General features: G+C 38.1%; 1 protein-coding gene across 5 annotated transcripts in view; it reads right to left on the bottom strand.

Moving 5' to 3' along the window:
- The window catches only part of SUPT3H (SPT3 homolog, SAGA and STAGA complex component), a 549,045-nt gene that overhangs the window by 31,577 nt on the left and 493,360 nt on the right, over positions 1–24,108 (bottom strand). For 3 of the 5 annotated variants that reach the window (XM_087438676.1, XM_087438675.1, XM_087438677.1), the window contains exon 12: positions 6,171–6,256. In XM_087438676.1, the coding sequence (XP_087294802.1) occupies positions 6,215–6,256 (42 nt within the window). In that variant the 3' untranslated portion in view covers positions 6,171–6,214. Of the gene's footprint in view, positions 1–4,888; positions 6,257–24,108 lie in introns of those variants that run through there. The other 2 variants (XM_014782652.2, XM_004424063.3) reach the window with 2 other exon arrangements.

Consider the following 24,108-nt stretch of genomic DNA (forward strand, 5'->3'; position numbering starts at 1 on the left):
CTCTGAGACACTGTACTTGTCTTTAAGAAAAAGGTTGTGACCATCTACAATTCATGAGATTTGTAGCCAAAAAAGTAAAACAAGCATCAATAAGAGATTTAACAGAGACTTAACCAAAAAAGAAAAAGGATTCAGTGCTCATGTTTAAATAAATGATTTCTATCAACCAACCAACAAATGTTTATTGAATATCCAATATGTGCATGTGGTGATTACAAAGAGGTATAAATTCAAGACTTGTCCTCAAGAGATTCTTAATCTAGTGTAGGTTACAAAGACATGGAGAGACAACTAAGGACACAAAATAGGAAGTACAGGGACCAACAGTGGAATAAAGACATGAGAGAAAGCAGAGGGTACTGCACATTGAAGCATGCAGGAATCTTTACAGGAAAGAACTAAGGAAGGATGCCACCATGAAAACCTAGGAAAGAGGCTGATTGATTTTTCATACTGTCAGCAGAAACACACATCACTCTACATATCGCAGGGGAAAGGCACCCTAGTGACCTTGCATGTCTCCACATAAGCCACATTCCACCACAGTCTCCCGTCATCCAAGAGATGTGGCAAGATAGCCAGTCTTGGGAGGAGCTGCCACAAGGTAGTTTCCCGTCTCCCTAGTTCTGGTGAGGCATGGGACTTTCCACTCGACCTCCTTTTGGGTATGGATGCAAGCTAAAAAATTACTTGGTTGTAGTTTAGAGTTGGTGCCTCCATGACACAGCGACCCACCACTCATGTTGTCTGTCATCTGGCCCCTTTGGTTTGGTATCTTCCTGGGGGGATTAGGAACATGGAAAGTTGACACTATGCTGATCTTGCTTATGCTGCTGCTAAGTAATAAACTGCCTAAACCCATTTGGGCTCATTGTCTCTTCACCGGCCAAATCTATGGAAGTGTGGCAAGCTAACCCACCAGCTGCAGTAGTCACTGCTGCTTAGGGATGCCTGGCTGACTGGCACATACATGTCAGGGAGGAGAGATGAGAAGTGGACAGTGTACTGGCAGGTAAACTAACTTCTCCAAGTAAAGTGGTTGAAGATGTAGATCAATGCCATTCAGAAAAAAAAATGCTGCAGTTATGCAGTACCACAGGCTGGTGCTGCTCCTTGGGACCTTAAAGGACATAAATCAGGAAGTGACTTGTCCTGAGGCAGAACAGACCTAGGGCTGAATTAAAGAAGCTGCCAACTCCTGATGCGAGAGGAAAATCATCATTTCTAATTCAGATTGTGCTCAGCAACTTTCTTTCCACTTTCTTCTTTCTCTCTGTCCACCACCCCTCCCAAGCACACACACAAACATCCTGGGCTAGGAGAAACAATGTCTATACCATAATTAACAAGCAAACACCTAAAAGGGGGATTTGTATAAAGTTTCAAGGAATTGCCATAGGTACTTCTGTATCTGCCATGCAAACCATGTAAAAAAGATGGGGATTATTTTATAACATGAGATAAATGCCTTTTGCGAAAGCATAAAATAGTAGCCTGTGTAATTAGAGGCTTCTGGAGAAATCTGGTCTTCACAAAGGAGAGGCTTTGTACACATAGATCTTTGAGGAAGTTTTTCTCATAATCTCTATAGAGATTCTTAGTATGTGCATTGATTATATGTATTTATCTTAAGATTTAAGACATTACAGAGGACTTGGCATCATTCTATATAATTATATTCTATTATACATTATATGATATTCTATTAAATATATAATACTTGGCCTTAGAGAAGGAAGGTTAAGTTAAAAGGAAATTTTCTTATAATCAAGTTGTTTGGTACTGAGAAGTGCTTCTGGGTTTAGGGCAGCAAATCCCGGTACTATGTTATCAGAAATCTTTACTTTAGTACAGTCCCTGCCATATAACAGTGGTTAAGAGCATGAGCTTTGGGGTCAAAGTGCTGGGTACAAATGCCAGCTCCATCTTGGGTACCTCTGCACAAGACACTGAACCTCTGCTCCTGTTTCCTCTCCACTGCCTGTGGGCAAAAAGGAGAACAACAGTGCACATCTCCTAGTGGAGTTGTGGGTGTTTAACGAGCTAACCCACACAAAGTGCTTAGCACACAGGGTGGCACATGGTGTGCTATGATTATCATGTCAAACTTATTATTAAAAGGCTGATACGATATATCATTTTTGATAATAAATTGTTACCTGGTATTAGTAAAATTATATATGTAATCATCTTGATTTTTCCTATATCTTTTTCTATTTTTATTTTCCCTTGGAAAAAAATGGGAGTAGGAAATAGTGGGTGGTGATGAACAGAAACGGGAACAGGAATATAATGCTCTATACAGAATTACAGTGGTTTCCAACAATGAAATATTGTATGTGCGTTTCTTGTGACTTTGTAGGAATTGATTGTTTTAAAATATGCTTCAATTGCCAAAATTCTCATGACTTATGACAGCTTGAATATTTGATATTTTCTTCCAGAAAACAAATGCAAGTCTCTTTCTTTGTTTCTTTCTTTTTTTAAGTGCTATGGTATCACTATCCTACTCACAACATTAGAGACTTACTTTAAGAGATATGACTTTTTAATATTGGAGTTTTTAAAGGCATCTGGCCCTTATTTAACCATCACATTTACATCCAGTTCCTGCAGGCATGGTTTTGTTGTTTAAGCTTGGCTTGATGCCCTCTGCAGAAAGTCTCTGCTTTAACGACCACAGCCCCACTAAAACTGCTAGAGCCCCTGCGCGCACCACCCCCCACAACTGTACAATAAAAGCACAGAAAGTTTCATCGTGGATTTCAAATAAGAAGATAAAAATAAGAAAATAAATTGCTGGAGAATCAGCTTTATGTGGGGGCCACTGTTATGACATATTCAACTCGATGCCCTTATATTATTTGCAGAAGTGTTTATGCACTATGAAATGTTGAGCCAGAGCATACAGGAAACTGTAAAATATTTTATGAGATGTATACATGGTTGATGGTAGAATTTTAAATGCAGGCTGGGAAGGTTCTATCTAAATTCCAGGAGGGCAGATGAGGGAATACTTTCTCTGTAGTAATTCAGTGTTACACAAGGGGTTATATGAACTGGAAAGAAATACCTGATCTGGGAACTACATAAAAAACTTTTCATAAAATTAAACTTTATAATTTCTAGAGAAGTAAACTTGTTTTCTTCCAGACCAAGAATCACCAGTTGTGTTTATTTGTCTTCTACGTGGTAAAAGCATTAAATGCGGATTGTTTATTTTAAAGAAACAAACAGTAATAAATGAAGAATTCTCCCTAGATACAGGAATTATATACACCATTTAAAAAAATATTTGTTCTTCTGATGGTTTTTAAATAAAAACTCTTGGTTCTAAACTTGGAACATTATTTTTGAATCTCAACTATTGCAATATGCAAAGGCAGGAAGGTCAATGACAGCCTCAAAATGGCATGTTCAGAAAGTTGCATTTCCAAATTTAGGTGAAGGGAGAAATAATTCTGTTTCCTTTACCCTCAGATCTATGAGGTAATGTCAATTGCCCACAAAAGAGGCTATTTATTTGCTTATTTATTTGTTGGTTTTATTTATTTATTTTCAAATTCAGTCTCCAAAACACAAGGCTACAAAAATAGAAACTGTTTTGTGTACTCACATTTGATTTAGAGTTGAGCCTGACGTGGGTTTTTTTGTTTTGTTTTATAGCATCCACTGCATGAAGTCATTGTGAGGATAAACGAAGTATCAGAGGTAAGGTTCCTGACACAAAGCAGGTGCTCAGAGTATGTTAAATCTCCTCTCCCTTGCTCGTAGGCCTCTTTTTTTTAAATTGATGCATAATTGACATATAACATTATTTAATTAATACCACAGTCCCTTTGAAGAAGATTCTAATGTAACACTCATGCTTTAAGATGTATCCATAATTAGAATCTTTTTAGAACAAATTTACGTAACTGTCTAAGATAAACATGCCATAAAACCCCAACATGTCTTCGTAATGTCTCACGCAAATCCAGTAGGATGGAGTATAATTAGACTGTGTTACGTAATTATAACTAGACTGAGAATTAGGGACCATGGATCTGGTCTCTCATGTGTCACTGCCATTATTGAGTGACATTTGGAAAGTCAGTTTCCCTCTCTAGGCCATGTTTCTTCATCTGTAAAATGAGTGGTTGTTTTTAATGATCTTTAAGACCATCTTCTGCTCTTAACATTGATGATTCTACATAACATTTTAACCTTGAGAGAGCAATTTATTGAAGTCACATTTTCTGAAACTTTCCTTTTATAAATTTTCTTTTTTTTCTGCACTCACTGCTTAAGGAAATTTTATTTCAGCTCAAATTTAGTGTTGTGGAAAGAGTCAGAGAAAGGACCTAAGTGTAGAAAAGAAAAAAAAAGAATTAAAAATATTAATATTGAGCAATTATGAGGACATCTAGGCCGATTTGAGACAGACATAAATGACCTTGTTTTATTCTAAATTCAGCTCACTGGCTTATGATGAAAAGTGAAAGGTTATTATATGGACTTACTGGGCAAAACCAGATTTTATAAATAATTACCTGTCAGACTGTTCAAGATAGACAAACATATGCCAGACCAACAAAAACACAGACCTGTCATATTTCTGAGAGAAATGTACATTGAGTCTTCCTTCTCTGGGACTATAAGGAGATCAGGTAGAATAAAATGAAGGGAAAAAACCCAAACCCTATATTTTCTGCCTTGTGCATACTTTAAAATATATAATGTGGGAGAGAAGGAATTTTGATGTGAAAAATTAGCCTCTGAAAATTTTATACATCTCTAAGCCTGGCAGATCGAAACTAAATACAATAAATGCTGTCGTTTTAAAAGTTAGGATGTTTACTGCAAGCTTATAATTTTCCATGATTAGGGACGCCAAGAAAAATAAGAATGATGATAAAAAGAAAAGTTTAATCATACATTTCAACAAGCACAGATGGAACATCAAAACCCTTTGGCAATTTTTTGATATTATATATCTGCGTTTTTTTGTTCTTGACATGAAGATTTTTTCCAGAAGAACTAACATAGAACAGGTAAATGATAGTTAACAAATGTGAATAATATGGCACAATCATATTAACTGAGCCTCACAATGATTTGGTCACAAGAGGAAAATCTTTCATGCTTCTCATTTCTGTTTTTATTAATTCTTTACAAAGGCTGATTCAGTGTGTATAAAAACCACGATAAAAGTAAAATTACATAAAACTCCTACAGAATTAAAGAAATAACTTCCTTTTTTGCAATTCAAGTTTAATCAGGAACTGCATAATTACATCTGCTATATTTTGGTTTGTTTCCAAGAGTTACAGTTCCTCATTCACTGAGAAAGTATAGATGCCAGAAGGGTAGCTCAGCTGCTACCAGCAGGAAATCCCAGTCCGCACATCCAGTCGAGGCGTGCTGGTGCTTGGCCGGGAGGAAGCAAGCCACCGGCTCCCCTCCTATTGATTCTGATTACTTTGCTTCTAAATGGGCACAGCCTGTGTGTGAGGGTGGGCCTGGGGACTGGAGGGATAGGGAAAGGAGAGAAATGAAGACGGGGGAAGAGGGTCTATGTGAGGAGAGCACACATGATAGGCAGACACGCAGGAAGTTGGGAAAAGGGCATGAAAATGACACATATCCTCTAAGCAGGGTGAAAAGAAGAGAAGATGGGAACAGACAGCTCACCAGGTCAATTAGGTCTTTGATTAGCGCGAGTTTATAAAATGGATATTTGTCTCTAAAATGCATGTAGATACAGTCAGCAGATGTTGGAAAGTAAAGTTGGTGGGATAGAGCAAGGGGGAAACTGACTGTCCTTTTAATTTTGTTTCCTTTGTCTCAAACCTGGATTACAAAATACATCAAATAAAACATAGACTAAACAGTGAAAAAAAAAAAAAAAAGACACTGCTTTTAAGACATGTGAGCTGAGGGCAGTGAATCCACTCCAAATTAAAATTTCAAAATTGTGTGATCTGCATTCTTGTCCACCTACACACTATCCCAAACATCCTGCCATTAATTAGCTAAACGGCCCTTCTAGTAAACAAGACTAAGTGTTGAGGGGGCTGGAAAAGAGCTGGAGTCAGCCAGTTGATAGTCACAACAAACCAACCCACTCCCAAGGATACGGAGAAGGTAAACTTGTATTTTATTTTGTCCAAGGAGGGAAAAGAAATCACCTTAATATAACATTGCCTTTCCTGTTGTTGCAGTCACAGTCACATCAGCAGGCCAGAAAAGCCATCCCATTCCTGCGGTAGGCACTCTGTCAAAGAAAAAGAAATCTGCAATGAATTATCACATCAAGTCAAACCAGGAAAGGAGGCAAAGAAGCAACCAGAGCATTCTTCCCGTTACGTAGACTCTGCTGGCTACAATCTAATAGGGTGCTTAATTTGAACATTTCTGGTGGCAAAGCTATAGAACCACTCTGTCTCTTAAAAAGTCAGTGTGGGTAACAAGTGGTTAGGGATCTATTTTGGGGGAGTGGGAGATATGCAAAATAAGACATCCCATTTTGTTAATTGATTAGGCTTGATTAGGCCAAAGACATTGTGCTGAATCTCTCTGTCCTCTATAAACATGTGTTCTCTAGTGGACATGCTCAAGAATCACTTATAACTAAGTATCTTAATAGTCTATAAATTACTGACTCATTAAAGCTTTCCCAGGCCTAATTTATAGTCTCAGTGAAAAGCTATGGGAACAGACACTAATAGACACCTTTCCTCCTCCCTAAAATATGGTGATCTCTAAGGAGTTCTGTACATTATAGAAAACTAGAATCTTACATTATTTTATATACATACATACATGTACATACAGATGTATATATGGATATTCATGATGGGATAAAGTATTCCCATAGAAGAAAATGGGAAAATGGATACTAATTGCAATAATATAATATATCCCAGTAAAGAAAGTAGAACTGCGTGATTTTCCATCTCAAGAGATATAGTCTGCATTTCAGAGTTGGAAGAACTGGGCTATACAGGGCCTCTGTGACTGGTCCTGAGTCTCATAATAAACAGAGCAAAGCTGAACTAAAATCCAAGACTTAGGAATAAAATTCTCCTTTTCACCACCATATTTTTCATTACTTAAACCAGGAACAGTCACATTCAGAGAATTCATAACCCTCAATTAGATGGAATTTTTCTACAATCTATTTTCAGAAAAATGGAAAAAATAACAAAATCTCATACCAGGGATCTTTTCCTTTAAGCTAATAACTCTGGGGCTGTTCTGGAGTCTGTATACTTTCAGTCCAACAAATTTACCTCCGACAGTCATACTATAGGAAATACAGAATAAGCTTTTATGATTAGGATAATGCTATGGAGGTGCTGAAGCGTTTAATTCTAAAAAAATGATTAAACTACAATTTTAATTATACTAAAAAAAAGTAAAGTGGACCCAAGCTTTTTAGAAACACTTCCACGAAGATGAGGTGAAACAAAATGGTTTTCTGGATAACTTTCTGTTAATCATAAAATTCAATTAACTTCACAACCTTCCCTCCAAGTATCCTGCTTACACAGGATTTACTATGGTTGTCAGGCTTTGAGCCCCAGCTGAAATTTCATCGGTTCGTTGTGCTGCTCCAAGGTTCACTCCAGATCAGCATATCAACGATGAGAAGACAGTGGCACGTTCCAAGTTTCATTCCTCAGGGGTCTCTGTGAGCGTGTTCCTGACCGTCAAACTTTTTAAGCCATAGGACACTTCTGGATTGAAGCACACATTCTAACAAGGACTAGAAAATTCCAACTTTACCTCCTAAGATCGTGCACTGGAGAACAGTGTTAAATGAGTTCCTCAGAGAGCCACAAATAACTTGCAGGAATGGATAGAGTGTCTTCCCACAACCACAGGCGGGGGAGCCTCAGGCCTTGAAACAGCCCCCACCACCACGGCGGCCTTACAGAGGCTTAGGCCAAAGGAATACTTTCAGCTTCTTGACCTTGATATTTTAAATTTGACAACCACAGTGACAACCTTTAACTTAACATAATATTTAAAGCATAGAGATCGTTTACATGGACATAAATGGACCTGGGAGCAAAGCTGGATTCCTCATAAAGGTAAGTGATTGAAGTGAGCCTTGCTTGAAAAAGAAGTTTTGGCTCACGAGAAGACTGAGTCTTGGCTAAGCCCACCTGAGAAATTACCCAGTTAAATCTTTCCAGGATGGGCAATATAAAATGGTTCTCTCTAGCACTGAAAAGGTCACTTTTCAAAGATCAGTTGACCTTCACAGATGATTTATCTATTGTTTGCAAACCACGAAAAGATTACAGGTTTGTTTAATAACACAGATCCTCAAGTAACCAAGTTTAATGAGAAAACCTAAGTTTAGAGCTGACCCAGATTTCTGGAATAAGTTCTTCTTATTATAACTCTAAAATAAAAAAGGAACAAATAAGCATGTGTAATTAGTGAAGAGCAATTTCAGCAAACCAATCCCCTAGGGTCCTCCACCGTGAGTCACTGCTCTTTCCTTTTGATGTATAAAGGATATATGTTGTCTATGTAGGGCGATCACGGGAATGTCCCAAATTTGGCATCCTTTCCAGGGTAAGCAACTTGAAAGGAAGACAGATGAAGACAACTCATCTTTGTGTCAACTGTGAATTTCTATTTGTGTTGTGAATGCTGAAACTAAATTTAAACATTGCTTGGCGTGAGGGCCTTCCAGAGGCCACATTCTCACAAAACACTTTGTATCCCACTTCTCTCTACTGTCAGATCCAATGACTGATTCCTGGTTCTATGTCTTCACAGACACTGTTAGTAAAACCCAGACCTTGACCAGAAACAGTCAGGACCTCCCCCAACTACTGAAAAGTATACATTAGCCAATAACACAATCAGACTTCCCCCCAAAACCAGCTCCTACATGCCATATACCACTTAAGCTTTATTGCTGATGTGACAAAGCTCTGTTCCCAAATACTAATTGCTTCTATGTGAATTTGTTGAAAAGCTCAGATATTCTAGCATCTCTCAAAGTTACCAGCACAGATGATATTTAGTTTTTTTTAAGGACCAATTGTAGCTCCTAGGCTTTTTTTTTTAAATTGAGGATCAGGCTAGCTCCCAATTTTTGACATTCTTTTATTCATTCAGCTCCAAATTAAACCTGTTACCAGAATCTCAGTCTACCTAAATAAGCAGACACAGATTCTACCTACTGCATTGGGCATTGGTGGGGAAATTAACTCATGTGTACTCCTAAAATGTGACTTTTTTTTCTTATTTGAGTATGGACAACCGACAAGCTAGAGAATACATTTAAATCTCTAACTGTTTTCCTTCTGTTTTTTTTATGGGTCATCGTAAGTTGCACATTTTAAGGAATACAAATTAATATTTATTTTTTTAAACAGTTTTTATTTATTTATTTATTTATTTATTTATTTATTTATTTATTTATTTATTTATTTATTTGTGAGTAAGATCAGCCCTGAGCTAACATCCATGCTAATCCTCCTCTTTTTGCTGAGGAAGACCGGCTCTGAGCTAACATCTATTGCCAATCCTCCTCCTCTTTTTTTTTTTTCCCAAAGCCCCCGTAGATAGTTGTATGTCATAGTTGCACATCCTTCTAGTTGCTGTATGTGGGACGCGGCTTCAGCATGGCCAGAGAAGCGGTGCGTCGGTGCGTGCCCGGGATCTGAACCTGGGCCGCCAGTAGCGGAGCGCACGCACTTAACCGCTAAGCCACGGGGCCAGCCCCAAATTAATATTTAAAGCAAAAGAAGACAAATATGCTACAAAATATACCCGGTAGTTCCAAGTTGAATATGATTGTGTGTGTTATTTGTGCCAATAGCCTAATTCATGAAGCTTTAACTATAGATAAAACCACCCCTACCCCCAGTTCAAACTTATATTTTATTTTCACTTTTACCTTTCCTGATTTTTTCTGCTTTCTCAGACTTTAAATAAAATAAAAGAAGAATTTCATTGTAGGGACTGACATCAGCAAGATGGCAGGCTAGGAGGTCCCAAAGCTTGTCTCCCCCACAAAACCAATAAATAAACAACTACAAACAGACAAAAACAGCTTTGGGAAAGCTCTGAACTACAACAAAGCAGCAGCAGAAACCCTGCAGAGCTCAAAAACCGAGCACAGCCACACAGAAAAGCGTAGGGAGCATTTTCCCTGCATTGCCCCCTCCCTTAGTCCAGAGGAGCTCAGTGCAAAGAGGGACCCCCTTGCAGGGATTTCACTCCACGGGTAAAGGAGAACCCCGGAAGCCTCGTCACTGCTGTGGACATTTGTAGTCTTTGCTACCGAGGACCCCCATAGTCTGCACCAGCACGAACCCAGCTAATGGAGCTGCCTGGAGCCCCACTGCTGCGTCTCCTCACGGGGGCTGGAGCTGTTGCTGCAGGAGCATCTGCCCCAGGAGCCCCAGGTGACACTGCGCCCCACTCGCTGGGACTGGGACACCACAGGGACTTACCATCTATGAGACCAGAGCTGCTGCTGCTCTCTGTGCCCTGCCTCTGGGGTTCTAAGTTGCGGCTTTGACCCACTATTACTGGGGCCAAGCTGCTGCTATTCTGTGACTGCTCCATGGGTCCTAAGTCGAGGCTTTGACCTGCTATCACAGGGCTGTGCTGCTGCTGCTCTCTGTCCCACCCCCAGGTCCTAAGTCATGGCACTGACTTGCCATCACTAGGCTGCACTGCTGCAGCTCTGTGCCTCACCCCTTGGGTCCTGAGTCGTGGCTCAGACCTGGCATCACCGAGGCCGAGCTGCTGCTGCTCTGTACCCTACTCCCTGAGGCCAGAGTCAGGACTGTGGCCCACTATCCCCAGGACATGTTGCTGCTGCACCCTGCACCCTAGGCCCAAGCCACTGCTGGACCCTGTCATCCCACAGCCTGTGCCACGGTTGCATCTCCCTGCCCTGGTGCCCAAATCACTGTGGTGAGCCCCACAGACCCAGACTCCAGTTCCTCAGGAGACGTGTACATACCTGCACTTTAGACACTGGCATTTCCATCACAGCAAGCATAACTGTGCCCCAGGACCCTGGTGCCATGGTAGTTCCACATGTGCCTGATCCCAGAAACCTGGCTCCATTGCTACTCTGAGTGCCAGTGCACCAGATCTGGTGCCAAGAGGGATCCCCTTGGCTAGAACTTCCTCCAACAGGGAAAAAAGGAGAACAGGAAGACCCTAGCAGCCTCTGCCACCAAAGACCCCAAGAGCCCTAGATACCACTGGCACTTTCAGGACCTCTGCAGTCTTGGCCACCAAAGACCCCCTTAGTCTTGGCCAATATTGACCTCAGCTGATGGAGCTTCACACAGACTATACCGCTGTGCTTTCCCCAGAATCAGAGATGCTGCACCCTACCCAGCCAGAGCCCCCACAGCCACCTTCAGGTGAAAGTCTTTCCCCACCAAAGTCAGTCTGGAAAGGCTAGAAATGATGAATGCTCCCTCAAATGCGCAAACATCAATGCAAAGCCACTAGAAACATGAAAAAGAAAGGAAACTTGACAGCACCAAAGGATTTCGATAATTTTCCAGTAACTGACCCCAAAGAAATGGAGATCTGTGAGTTATTGGAAAAAGAATTCAAAATAATTATTTTAAGGAAGTGCAATGAGATTCAAGAGAACGTGGACACACAACTCAATGAACTCAGGAAAACAATGCATGAACAAAATGAGAAGTTCAACAGAGACAGAAATCATAAAAAAGAACCAAACAGAAATTGTGGAGCTTAAGGATACAATAAATGAAATGAAAAATGCAACAGAGAGCTTCAATAACAGCTCAATCAAGCAGAAGAAAGTATCTGCAAAATTGAAGACAGATCTCTTGATATTATCCATCCATTAAGAGGAGAAAAAATAAATAATAATGAAACAGAATGAACAAAGCCTCTGTGAATCAAGGGACACCATTATGTGAAACAATAGTTGCTTTATGGGAGTCCTAGAAGAAGAGAGAGAGAGAGGGTCAGAAAACTTATTTAAAGAAATAATGCTGAAAACTTCTGAAATCTGGGGAGAGATACAGCCATCCAGATTCATGAAGATCAAAGATCCCCAAACAGATTTAACTCAAAGAGATCTTCACCGAGATAAAGTATAATCAAACTCTTAAAAATCAAAGACAAGGAGAGAATTTTGAAAGTGACAAGAGTTTTTTAAAAGGAGTCATCACATAACAGTGAATCCCAATAAGGCCATCAGCAGATATCTCAGAAGAAACCTTGCAGACTAGAAGAGAGTGGGATGATACATTCAAAGTGTTCAAAGAAAAAACTTCCAATCAAGAGTATTTTACCCAGGAAACTAGTTCCTGGGTAGAGATAAAGACTTTCCCAGACAAACAAAAGCTGAGGGAATTTATCACTACTAGAACCACCTTACAAGAAATGCTAAAGAGAGTTCTTCAAGATGAAACAAAAGGACACTAATTAGTAATGTGAAAACATATAAAAGTATAAAATTCACCGATAAACATAAATATATAAACAAATTCAAAATACTCTAATACTGCAATGATAGTATGTAAGTCATTTTGGACTCTAGCATACAGGGTTGAAAGACAAGAATGTTAAAAATGACTATAGCTACAATGTTTTGTTAACGGATACACAATATAAAAAGATGTAAATTGTGACAACAACATAAAGTGTGTGGGGGGACAAGTAAATGTGTAGAACTTTTTTATGCAATTGAAGTTAAGGTGTTATTGGCTTAAAATGGATGGTTATAAGATATATTATAAAAGCCTCATAGTTATCACAAAGCAAAAATCCATAATAGATACACAAATGATAAAGAGAAAACAATCAGCACATACCACTACAAAGAAATCATAAATTCTCAGAGAAAGACAGCAAGAGATGAGGAAAGGAACAAAGGAACAAAACAATCAGAGAACACTTTAACAAAATGGCAACAGTAAGTCCTTACCTATCAACAACTACTCTAAATGTAAATAGTTTAAATTTTCCAATTAAAAGACATAGAGTGCCTGAATGAAAAAAAAAAAAAAAAGACAAGACCTAACTATATGCTGCCACAAGAGATTCATTTAAGCTTGAAAGACACAAATAGGCTGAAAGTGAAGGGATGAAAAAAGATATTCCATGCAAATGCAAAACAAAAGAGAACAGAGGTAGCTATATTTATATCAGAAAAAAATAGACTTGGAGTCAAAAGCTGTAACAAGAGATAAAGAAGGTCATTATATAATGATTAAGGGGTCAATTCATCAAGAGGCTATAACAATTATAAATAAATATGCACCCAATCTCAGAGCACCTAATTATATTAAACAGTTATTAACAGATCTGAAGGCAAAAATAGACATCAATACATTACTAGTAGGGGACTTCAATATCCCACATTCAACAATGGATAGATCATCCAGACAGAACATCAATAAGGAAATAATGGACTTGACCTACACTTTGGACCAAATGGACCTGATAGACAATACAGAGCATTCCATCCAACAGCAGCAGAATACACATTCTTCTCAAGTGCACAGAGAACATTCTCCAGGATAGATCATATGTTAGGTCACAAAACAAGGCTTAACAAATTTAAGAAGATTAAAATCTTATCAAGTGTTTTTTCTGAACACAATGGTATGAAACCAGAAGTCAATAACAGGAGGAAAGCTGGAAAATTCACAAGCATGTAAAAATTAAACAACATACTGCTGAACCACCCATGGATCAAAGAAAAATCAAAAGGGGCATAAAAAGATACCTTGAGACAAACAAAGAAGGAAACACAATATACCAAAACTTAAGGGATGCAGCAAAAGCAGTTCTAAGAGGAAAGTTTATAGCGATAAATGCCTACATTAAGAAAAAAGAAAGGTTTCAAATAAACAACCTAACCTTACACCTCAAGGAACTAGAAAAAAAGAACAAAGCCCAAAGTTAGCAGAAGGAAGAAAATAATAAAAATTAGAGCAGAAATAAATGAAATGGAGACTAGAAAGACAATAGAAAAGATGAATGAAACTGAGTTGGTTTTCTGAAAAGATAAATAAAACTGACAAACCTTTAGCTAGACTAAGAAAAAAGGAGAGATGACTCAAATAAATAAAATTATAGATAAAAGAAGAGACCTTACAACAGATACCACAGAAATACAAAGGATCATAAGAGACTACTATGAACAATTACATGTCAACAAATTAGATTACCCAGAAGACATGGATAAATTCCTAGAAACATATAACTTATGAAGACTGAATCATGAAGGAATAGAAAATATGAACAGACCAATAATGAGCAAGGAGATTGAATCAGTGGTCAAAAATCTTCCAACAAATAAAAGCTCAAGACAAGATGGCTTCACTGGTGAATTCTACCAAACATTTAAAGAAGAATTAATACCAATCCTTCTCAAACTCTTCCAAAAAACTGAAGAGGAGAGAACACTTCCAAACTCATTTTATGAGGCCAGCATTGCCCTGATACCAAAGCCAAACAAGGACATTACAAGAAAAGAAAATTACAGGTTAAGACTCTGGTCACCAATTCCAATGTGGGTTTTTTTCCCCCACACCAACAAGCAATTCTTGGACATCAGCTGGGTGTCCTACAACTCAACTCAATTCTGACACTATCTACCTGGAGATAGCAGCAGATCCCACAGATTAAGGGCTCAATCCTACAAGACTGTTGCACCTCCACCCCACATTAGATGCCAATTGCAAGTCGAGGTTATCGCCTGTGCTTCTGACTGACCAGCTATAGACTCGAGGTTCCCATAACCTCCTCCTCAGGTTCGATTAATTTGCTAGAGTGGCTCACAGAATTCAGAGACACATTTTACTTAACAGATTACTGGTTTATTATAACAGGATATGAAAAGCCAGACAGAAGAGAAGCATAGGGCATGGTACTGGGAAAGGGCAAAGGCCTCCCATGCTCTCTCTGAGCATGCCTCTCACCTGAATCTCCACATGTTCGCCAACCTGGAAGCTCTCTGAACTCCATCCTTTTGGGTTTTTTTGGAGGCTTCATTACATAGACATTATTGGTTAAATCATTGGCTCTTGGTGACTGAACTCAATCTCCAGTTCTTCTCCCCTCCCTGCAGGTCAAGGGGTAGGACTGAAAGTTCCAACCCACTAATCACACGGGTTGGCTCCACTGGCAACCAACCTCCATCCTTAGGTGAGGTCCCAAAGTCACCTCATTAACATAACAACAGACACCGCTATAGCTCTCATCACAGGAAATCCAGAGGATTTTAGGAGCTCTGTGTCAGAAACAGGGATGAAGACTAAATACATATTTCTTATTATAAATCACAGTACCACACAGGCCAATATCCCTGATAAATACAGATGCAAAAATCCTCCACAAAATATGAACAAACTGAATTCATATACTATGATCAAGTGGGATTTGTCCTTGTGATTCAAGGATGGTTCAACATATGCAAATCAATCAACATGATACATCACATTAACAGAACGAAAGGTAAACATCATATGATCATTTCGATAGATGCAGAAAAAGCACTTGACAAAAGGTAACACCCTTTTATGATAAAAACTTTCAACAAACTAGGCATGGAAGGAATGTGCCTCAACACAATAAAGGCCATATATGATGAGTCCACAGCTAACATCATACTTAATGGTGAAAACTTAAAAGCCTTTCCTCTAAGATCAGAAACAAGACAAGGATGTCCACTCTTGCCACTTCTATTCAACATAGTACTGGAAGTCCTAGACAGAGCAATCAGGCAGGAAAAAGAAATAAAGGGCATCCAAATCAGAAAGGAAGAAATAAAAAAAATCTCTGTTTGCAGATGACATGATCTGATACATAGAAAACCCTAAAGACTCCACCAAAAAACTGTTAAAACTAATGAATAAATTCAGTAAACTGTAGGATACAAAATCAACACACAAAAATCAGTTGTGTTTCTATACACTAACAATGAACTATCTGAAAGAAATTAAGAAAGCAACCCTATTTATAATACCAATGAAAACAATAAAACAATTAAGAAAAATTTAACCAGGTAAATAAAAGACCTATACACTGAAAATTAGAAGACATTGGTAAAATAAACTGAGGAAGACACAAATAAATGGAAAGATATCCTGCATTCTTGGATTGGAAGAATTAATATTGTTAAAATGTCCATACTACCCAAAACAATCTACAGATTAAATTCAATCCTATCAAAATTCCAATAGTATTTTTCACAGAAATAGAAAACACAATCCTAAAGTTCGTATAGAACCAAAAAAGACCTGAATATTCAAAAGCAATCTTGAGAAAGAAGAACAAAGCTGGATGTATCACACTTCCTGACTTCAAACTAGATTACAAAACTATAGTAATCACAATAGTATGGTATTGGCATAAAAAGAGACACACAGATCAATGCAACAGAATAGAGAGCCCAGAAATAAACCCACACATATATGGTCAATTAATTTTTGACAAAGGAGCCAAAAATATACTTGGGGAAAGGATAGTCTCTTCAATAAATGGTGTTGGGAAAATTGGACAGCCACATGCAAAAGAATGAAACTGGTTCCCTATCTTACACCATACACAAAAATCAACACAAAATGGATTAAAAACTTGAATGTAAGATCGGAAAGTGTAAAACTCCTAGAAGTAAACATACAGAGTAAACTCCTAGACATTGGTCTTGGCAATGATTTTTTGGATAGGGCACCAAAAGCAAAGGCAACAAAAGCCAAAATAAACAAGTGGACTATGTCAAACTAAACAGCTCCTGCATAGCAAAGGAAACAATTAATAAATTGAAAAGGCAACCTACAGAATGGGATAAATATTTGCAAACCATATATCTGATAAGAGGTTAATATCCAAAATATATAAAGAACTCATACAATTCAATAGGAAAAAAAGCAAAGAATCCAATTAAAAAATGGGCAAAGGACCTGAGTAGATATTTTCCCAAAGAAGACATACAAATGGCCAATAGGTACATGAAAAGGGGCTCAACATCACTAATCATAAGGAAAATGCAAATCAAAACCACAATGAAATATCATCTCACATCTGTTAGGATGGCTATTATCAAAAAGACAATAGATAACAAATGTTGGCAAGGATATGGAGAAAAGGGAACCCTTATACACTGTTGGTGGGAATGCAAATTGGTATAGCCACTGTGGAAAACAGTATAGCAGTTGTGTAAAAAATTAAAAACAGAACTACCACATGATCCAGAAATTCCACTCCTGGGTATATATTGAAAGGAAATGAAATCAGTATATGGAGATATCTGCACTCCTATGTTCTTTGCAGTATTAATCACAGTAGCCAAAATATGGAAACTATCTAAATGTCCTTTGATGGATGAATGGATAAAGAATATGTGGTATATATATACACAATGGAATATTATTCAGTCATAAAATAGGAGGAAATCCTGCCAATGTGGACAACATGGATGAACCTGGAGGGCATAATGCTAAGTGAAATAAGCCAGACAGGGAAAGACCAATACTGCATGTTATCACTTGAATGTGGAATCTAAAAAAGAAAAAAAAAGGTAATTTCATAGAAACAGAGAATAGAACACTGGTTACCAGAGCTGTGGGGAGAGGGAATGGGGAGAAGTAGGTCAGAGGGTACAAACTTTCAGTTACAAGAAGAACAAGCTCTGAGAATATAATGTACAGCATGGTGACTATAGTTAATAATATAGTAGTGTATACTTGAAAGTTGCCGACAAAAAAAGAGTCACTATGTGAGGTGATGGATATGTTAATTATCTTGATTTTGTTAATCATTCCACAATGCATATGTATATCAAATCACTACCTTGTACACTTTAAATATATACAATTATATTTTTCAATTATTCCTCAATAAAGCTAGAAAAAAAGAAGAATTTCATTGCAGCAGGTCCCAAATTCACAAATGCTTCATTTGTCAAAGGCCTAAGACAGAAGATTTTGGTTCCATTGTCTGAATTCCTATAAATCTGTGTAATTTGATTTTAGCAAATCTTTACTGAGTTCTAACTGTGTAAACCACTATGTGCTTGGTGGTGCAAAGGACACAAAGATAAGTAACACAGTCCCTGCAGTCACGAAGCTTCCAATTTAATGTTAATTGTTGAACTACCACAAGGAAAACGCATTGAGAGGTCATTCTCAACCGAAGGAAGGAGGGACAAAACAAGGCAGGCTTTTTGTTTGCTTTTTTGCTTTTAATCATAATATTTAATTTCAAATAACATTTAAAAGGGCATGAGATGTGTATATTTTTTAAAGCAGGGAGGGGCAAAGATGAGAAAATGCTACCCGGTTTTATGGTTTATGAAGTAGTTTCATGTCCATATCTAATTTAGCCTTACCACAACTAGTAAGAAAGGTCTTATTATTCTCCTTTTTAAAGTGACATGTCTAGTGAGCAATAGATTTAGGATTCAAAACCCAGGGCCTGTATTCTTTTCATTATACCACATTGTCTTACATTAAGCCAAAGAAAACAAAAACCTCTGAAATCTGGCATAATTTATTCCACCCAGATTACTATAGACATACATATTCTCCTAGTCCTAACAAACTCAGTTCTTGTTAAACATCACTTAAAGGGTAAATTAAAATTTCACTTCAAATTGAAACTAGATTAGCCTGTACAATACTCCAGAGTGCAGAGATGGGACTTGAATTTAAATCATCTTCAGCTTGGAGGCATTCTCAATTAGCGCTTATTTTCTAGACTAATTTTAAAAATCATATATAATGAAAATGCTGTGCATGATTTGGGGAGCTTTAAAAAATAACAGATTCTTCGGCTCCATTTCTTCAAAGTCAATTGGTCTGAGTGGATTTTAGGCTTTGGAATGTTTTAAAAGCAATCTAGGTGATTCGGATGCATAGTGAGGGCTGAGAAAGGTGGCAGAGTGGATGACTATACCATTAACAGGACCCAAAAATGGTTTTGTCAATAAAAGGAACCCTTTCAGAATCTATCATGATTATACTGTCAACAAAATTTCATAATGGAAATCCTAATATTGGCATTTAATTTAATACAGAAGAAAGAGAAATCAAGGTTTTCAGACCACGCCTTTTACCCAGACAGCAGATGGGTTACCTGTATCACATTTCTCACTTGCGGGCCATCTGTAGACTAGTCATTGCTTTTTTCCTTCCCAGATGCTGGGATGCCACTGCTAAGGAGCACAGTCCTTCAGACTGCTACACCACATTTAATTTCATAATGAAAGAGGAATTTGGAAACTAAGCCTACTGAACCACGCTGAACAAACCCTTTGCTTACACCTAGAATCAAGGAACAATAGGATTTTGGAATTGGAAAGTATCTTTGGGAACTCCTCTAGTCCAATTCTTAACTTAACAGATGAAAAAAACTAATGCCCAGAGAGAGTGACCTACCCATGCTCACATGGGGAGAGCCCAGGATTCCAGACTCAGTCTAGGGCTCTTTATGGATGGTTCCCATTCTGCCCAAAGCTGTGCGTTTAGCTTCTCTGACCTTAATGGGGAAAACAGATACAGGGAAAGAAATTGTTTTTCTGGAGCCCCTGGGAGCAGAACAAAAGTGAAGAGACTGGGGGGAAGGGAGAGATTTAATGATGTCCAAAACAGTACAGCTGAATAGTTAGAACAGGGCAGGCCATTATGAGCTTATAGTTTTACTGCTGGCTCTTCTGCTGTATGATTAGCTCTCCGTTGGAGAATCACTTAATTTCCCTGAGTGCCCAAAATAATAATTCTGATAAATGGATGAAATATCAAAATAATTAGGATAAACCTGGCTGAAAGGTTCTGTGGCAAAAGTATGCATCTTTAGGAGCTTCAAGGGGGTGACACACCATGTGTTCCCACTGAAGTCTTACTATGGCTGTGCTCAGTGTCTGATTTAGGGCTAAGCAAATAACGTGGCCTGCCTGGATCTGTTTGGAGTTGGCCAATTTGGGTTAAATCTAGTAGAAAGAGGACAATAAAAAGATTTGGAGCATACATTCACCTTCTCCCAAACTACTGTTAACTCCCAATTAACTAAGTGTAGGGTAGACCCTCTGCATTTTGGATGATTTGTGGGCCCCGCGAGCCGCCCTGGCGGTTTCCCAAATGCTTTTTTCTGCTCCACGGGGATAAAGAGGGCACAGAGTGCAGTGGTCCTACAGCCACTGGCTTGGCTTTGGGGAGGAAAAGGTAGGGAGGTAGTGGAGTAAACTGAAAGCAATAGGCCTTCACTAGTCCTTACTGATGAAGTTAACCTAAGCGTTTGATTTATTGGAATACTCAGGTGAGTTGGGATTGGGAAGGTACGTACATCTTCATGTATGAATGCTGTTTCAAAAGACAGCTAAATTAGTCCTGCTCTCTGTTCCACTTCACTCCTAAGTTTTACAGTTATCTGGCCTTTTGCTACCTCTCTTTTGGCAGCAAAGTTGGAGACTACACCAAGTTGTCTCAAATTCTGTTGCCCCCATACGCCCACATTCAGCCCTGTCCACTGTGGGGCCGCTGGATTCAGAGTTCAAGCCCTCTCCCAGCCCCTCCATTTGCCTAAGGAGGTGACTGTGCCCTGAGAGACATATTGTTCTGCTTTAATACTACAAATCTTTGAAGGTCTGGAGCTTCATATCAAAGCTATGTAATAGCTTTTTAAAAGATAAAATATGGCCCCTTTTCCTGCTGCCCTTGTGTTTGCGTGTGGGCGAGAGATTTAATTACAATGAATAAAACTGAATGGTGGTCTAAGACTGTTAAAATCAAAGTGAAAATCATGGCTGAATTTCATTAGCAAACATAAATACAAATAGGCACATCTTGTTTGTACCAATGCCATGTGACTTTCCCCCTTTTGATAATTTTATTCTAACTCTGATATTTCAGAGAATAAATTGAACCATATGATGTATAGCACTGTAACATGCAGAGCTCCTCATTAAACATCTTCCTTTTTTGTATACTTCCCAATGTTATAAATATCCTGTGAAAATGACGGAGGGCAGTTTGTCAGACAGCAGAGCCTTGATTTAAGAACAGTGGAGGGAGCCCTGCCCTTTAAATAAGAGGTCTTCTCTGGCTGGCAGAATGAGAAAAAAGACATAGCATTAACTCTCATTCTATTCCAAGTAACTGGGAGTCTATAAATCTTGAGGAACTTGTCCTTTTATGCATGTTTTTCTCTAAGTCTGTGTCATATTCTTTTTATTGACAAGTTATTTCAGCATTCTGAATATAAGAATCTCTCAATTAAAATTTAGTTATTAAAAATTACCATTTCTAATCGCCCAAGTCATCTCAATCAAATTATGAGATGTATTAATTTTGTTATTGTTAAGCAAAATAAGTGGCTGATACAAACATTTTATCTTAGAAAAAAACGTTTTTTGTGAATGTTATTTTTACCAATTTTCTATGACTAAAAGTGTACCACTTTTATGTATAAATTATTCTTTCCATGATATTGTATGTACTTAAATACATCTATGGCTAATAATAACAATGCCAATAATATTAAACTTTTCTTCAGCTACCTTATATTATAAACAATCAAAACATAGATGTCTAAAATTATTCTAAGCTGCAAACTCGTATGTGTAAACAGTGCCAAATTGGCAAGTGTTAGTAAATGAAATCTCCATTTCGGGGGGCTCAGGTCTAACAACAGTTAATTTTCATTTCTCTGGCTTGACCAATAGTCTTTAGAAGGCAGGGAACTTGATAATTTATTCATCTCTGTAGGTCCAGGTCATAACCCAAAGCACGGCAAATAAGTAGGTGTTAAGGAAATAATCATCGAATGAACAGATGCATTTGACTAGCAAGTAGCTCGGCTTCCTCTGGACAACAATGAGAAATGCTAACGTGTTCACCATAGAGCACGGATATTCTCAGCTCCTAAAAATTAGGCTTAGACCACACATTTATCACTTCACAAGATAACCAGCAGCAGCAATTATTAAGAAAAATAAATTAGTGCTTTAATAATTTAACCATAAGCAATGCTGCAAAGCAAATAGTTACTCTGATAGTAGTTCTCAGTTCCCACTGGGAGCATTTCTGGGCTTCTCCTCACTGTTATCTGCCAGGAGTAAAAACTTTTACATCAATAAAGCCAACTGCCTTGTTTGCCAGAAAAAGAGAATCCAAGTCATCTAAAACAACATTGTTAAGTTGTTTTATTGTGTCTAAACATTTTAAGTTCAAATATTCTGTTACTGAAAATTACAATAGTGAAGTTTACAGTAAATAGTATAAAATAATTTTTTTTTACAATCTTGGTTGTGTGGCAATGTTACTCAATTGTATTTTCAGTCTTCAACAATGATACAAGATAAAAAGAAAAAGAAAAATACTGCCTCAATGGCCTTTGCTACATCAAAAAACACAACACATGGAATAAGAACATGGACAGCAACAGCTGTTTACCAATGGTCAAGGCACCAATTTAGGATAGTAAATTCATTATAATTAAAGTTCTTAAGAATTCTTTCAAGACAATATATACTAAAAATTATGACACAGAACAAGGAGGACACAGTAGTTAATAATATCAATCACATATGGTAGCCACCTGAGAAGGTATATTTCTGTATGAACCCACTGTCATTCATTCATTCATTCATTCATTCAACAATATAGAGTGCAAGGTGAAGTGGACACAGCAGTGATCACTCCTGCCCTTCATGTTGAATAGTCTAATGGAGGAGATATATTGAATGAGAAATGACAAAAGTGATGGGAGTTAAAAAATGAGAATAGAGTATAATGAGTTCATATAAAAGGGCAGTAGGAGTGGGTGGTGGTGATCAAGAAGGCTTCTTGAAGGAAAAGACACTCAACTAAGACTGAGTTGGGTATGGGAAGGGAATGGGTAGCAGAACAAAAGAGTGTTCTAGGTAAGACCCGGAGGAGAGAAAGCTTGACTTATCTTGCTCCCAAACACCAGATAAGAGGTTATGCTTGTCACAATAAATATTAAATCTAAGACACCAACCCACACTAGCTACCACTTAAAGGTTTAACAAAATTTAGCTAAGAAATGCTCATGTTATATAAGCATTCAACTAATTCTTTTGAATCACTACTTTAGGGCCTGATATAAACTCTTTATATTAAATTGGAATAATCAGAGGACTTCTGGTTTCTGGTCTGGCATGTAAGAAGCTTGGAAGTTGCCACTCTACCTTAAGAAAAATTAAAGAGCTGACCAAACTGAAAAATCAAAAGAGATCTAAAAGAGAAGTGAGGTCACAGGGCAAACCACTGCCCTCAAAATCAGAGAGACAGACAGGCGAATATAGAGAATCACAACTTACTGGAGCACAAATCTACAAGAAGAAACCCCTGCAGGAACCAGTGCTGTGGTAGGGAACCCTGAACTGTAATTGACAAATTACTAGAAGCTCAATATGGACAAATCTGGGAGATAAAACTCCAGGGGGACTCACTCATGGGGGATACGGAAATGGGCCCACACCTTTGTTTTACCTCTTGGAGCTCTATCAGGTTCTCACAGTGAATATCATAGAAAAATCTCCTCATGCTTCGGGGAGGGAGGGGGGAAAACACTTTGAAATACCCCAAAGCATTCTGTTCTTAACAAGGTCTGCCCTCAGGAGAAACTATTTAACCTGCTGGGTTTTATAAGAGCTTAACTGACCTAGGAAAAGGGAAATACCCAATTTCAGCCTATTATAGCCATCCTGTGCCACCTAACAGGGAGGTGGGGAACTAAGAAGCCCTTATAAAGTTCACAGTCCAGAGGCACAGGCTCACTAAAAGACTGAGACCTAATCATAATAGCATAGAATGCTTCCCTTCCCCTCACATCTTACCTCCACATTAATAAAGGTCTATTTTGGCAGTTCCTTTTACCCAGTGCATCATGTCTCGCTATCAAGAGAAAATTACAAGGCATACCAAAAGGAAAAAAACAGTTTTAAGAGACAGAGCAAGCATCAGAAACAGACCCATGTATAACAGGCATTTTTGAACTAACAGACCAAGAATTTAAAACAACTATGATTAAGATGCTAAGGGCTCTAATGGATAAAGTAGACAGCATGCAAGAACAGATGGGCAATGTAAACAAAGAGATGGAAATTCTAAGAAAAACTCA

This window comes from Ceratotherium simum, chromosome 13 (genome assembly GCF_057802395.1).
Source record: "Ceratotherium simum simum isolate JZ-2026a chromosome 13, ASM5780239v1, whole genome shotgun sequence".
NCBI lineage: Eukaryota > Metazoa > Chordata > Mammalia > Perissodactyla > Rhinocerotidae > Ceratotherium > Ceratotherium simum.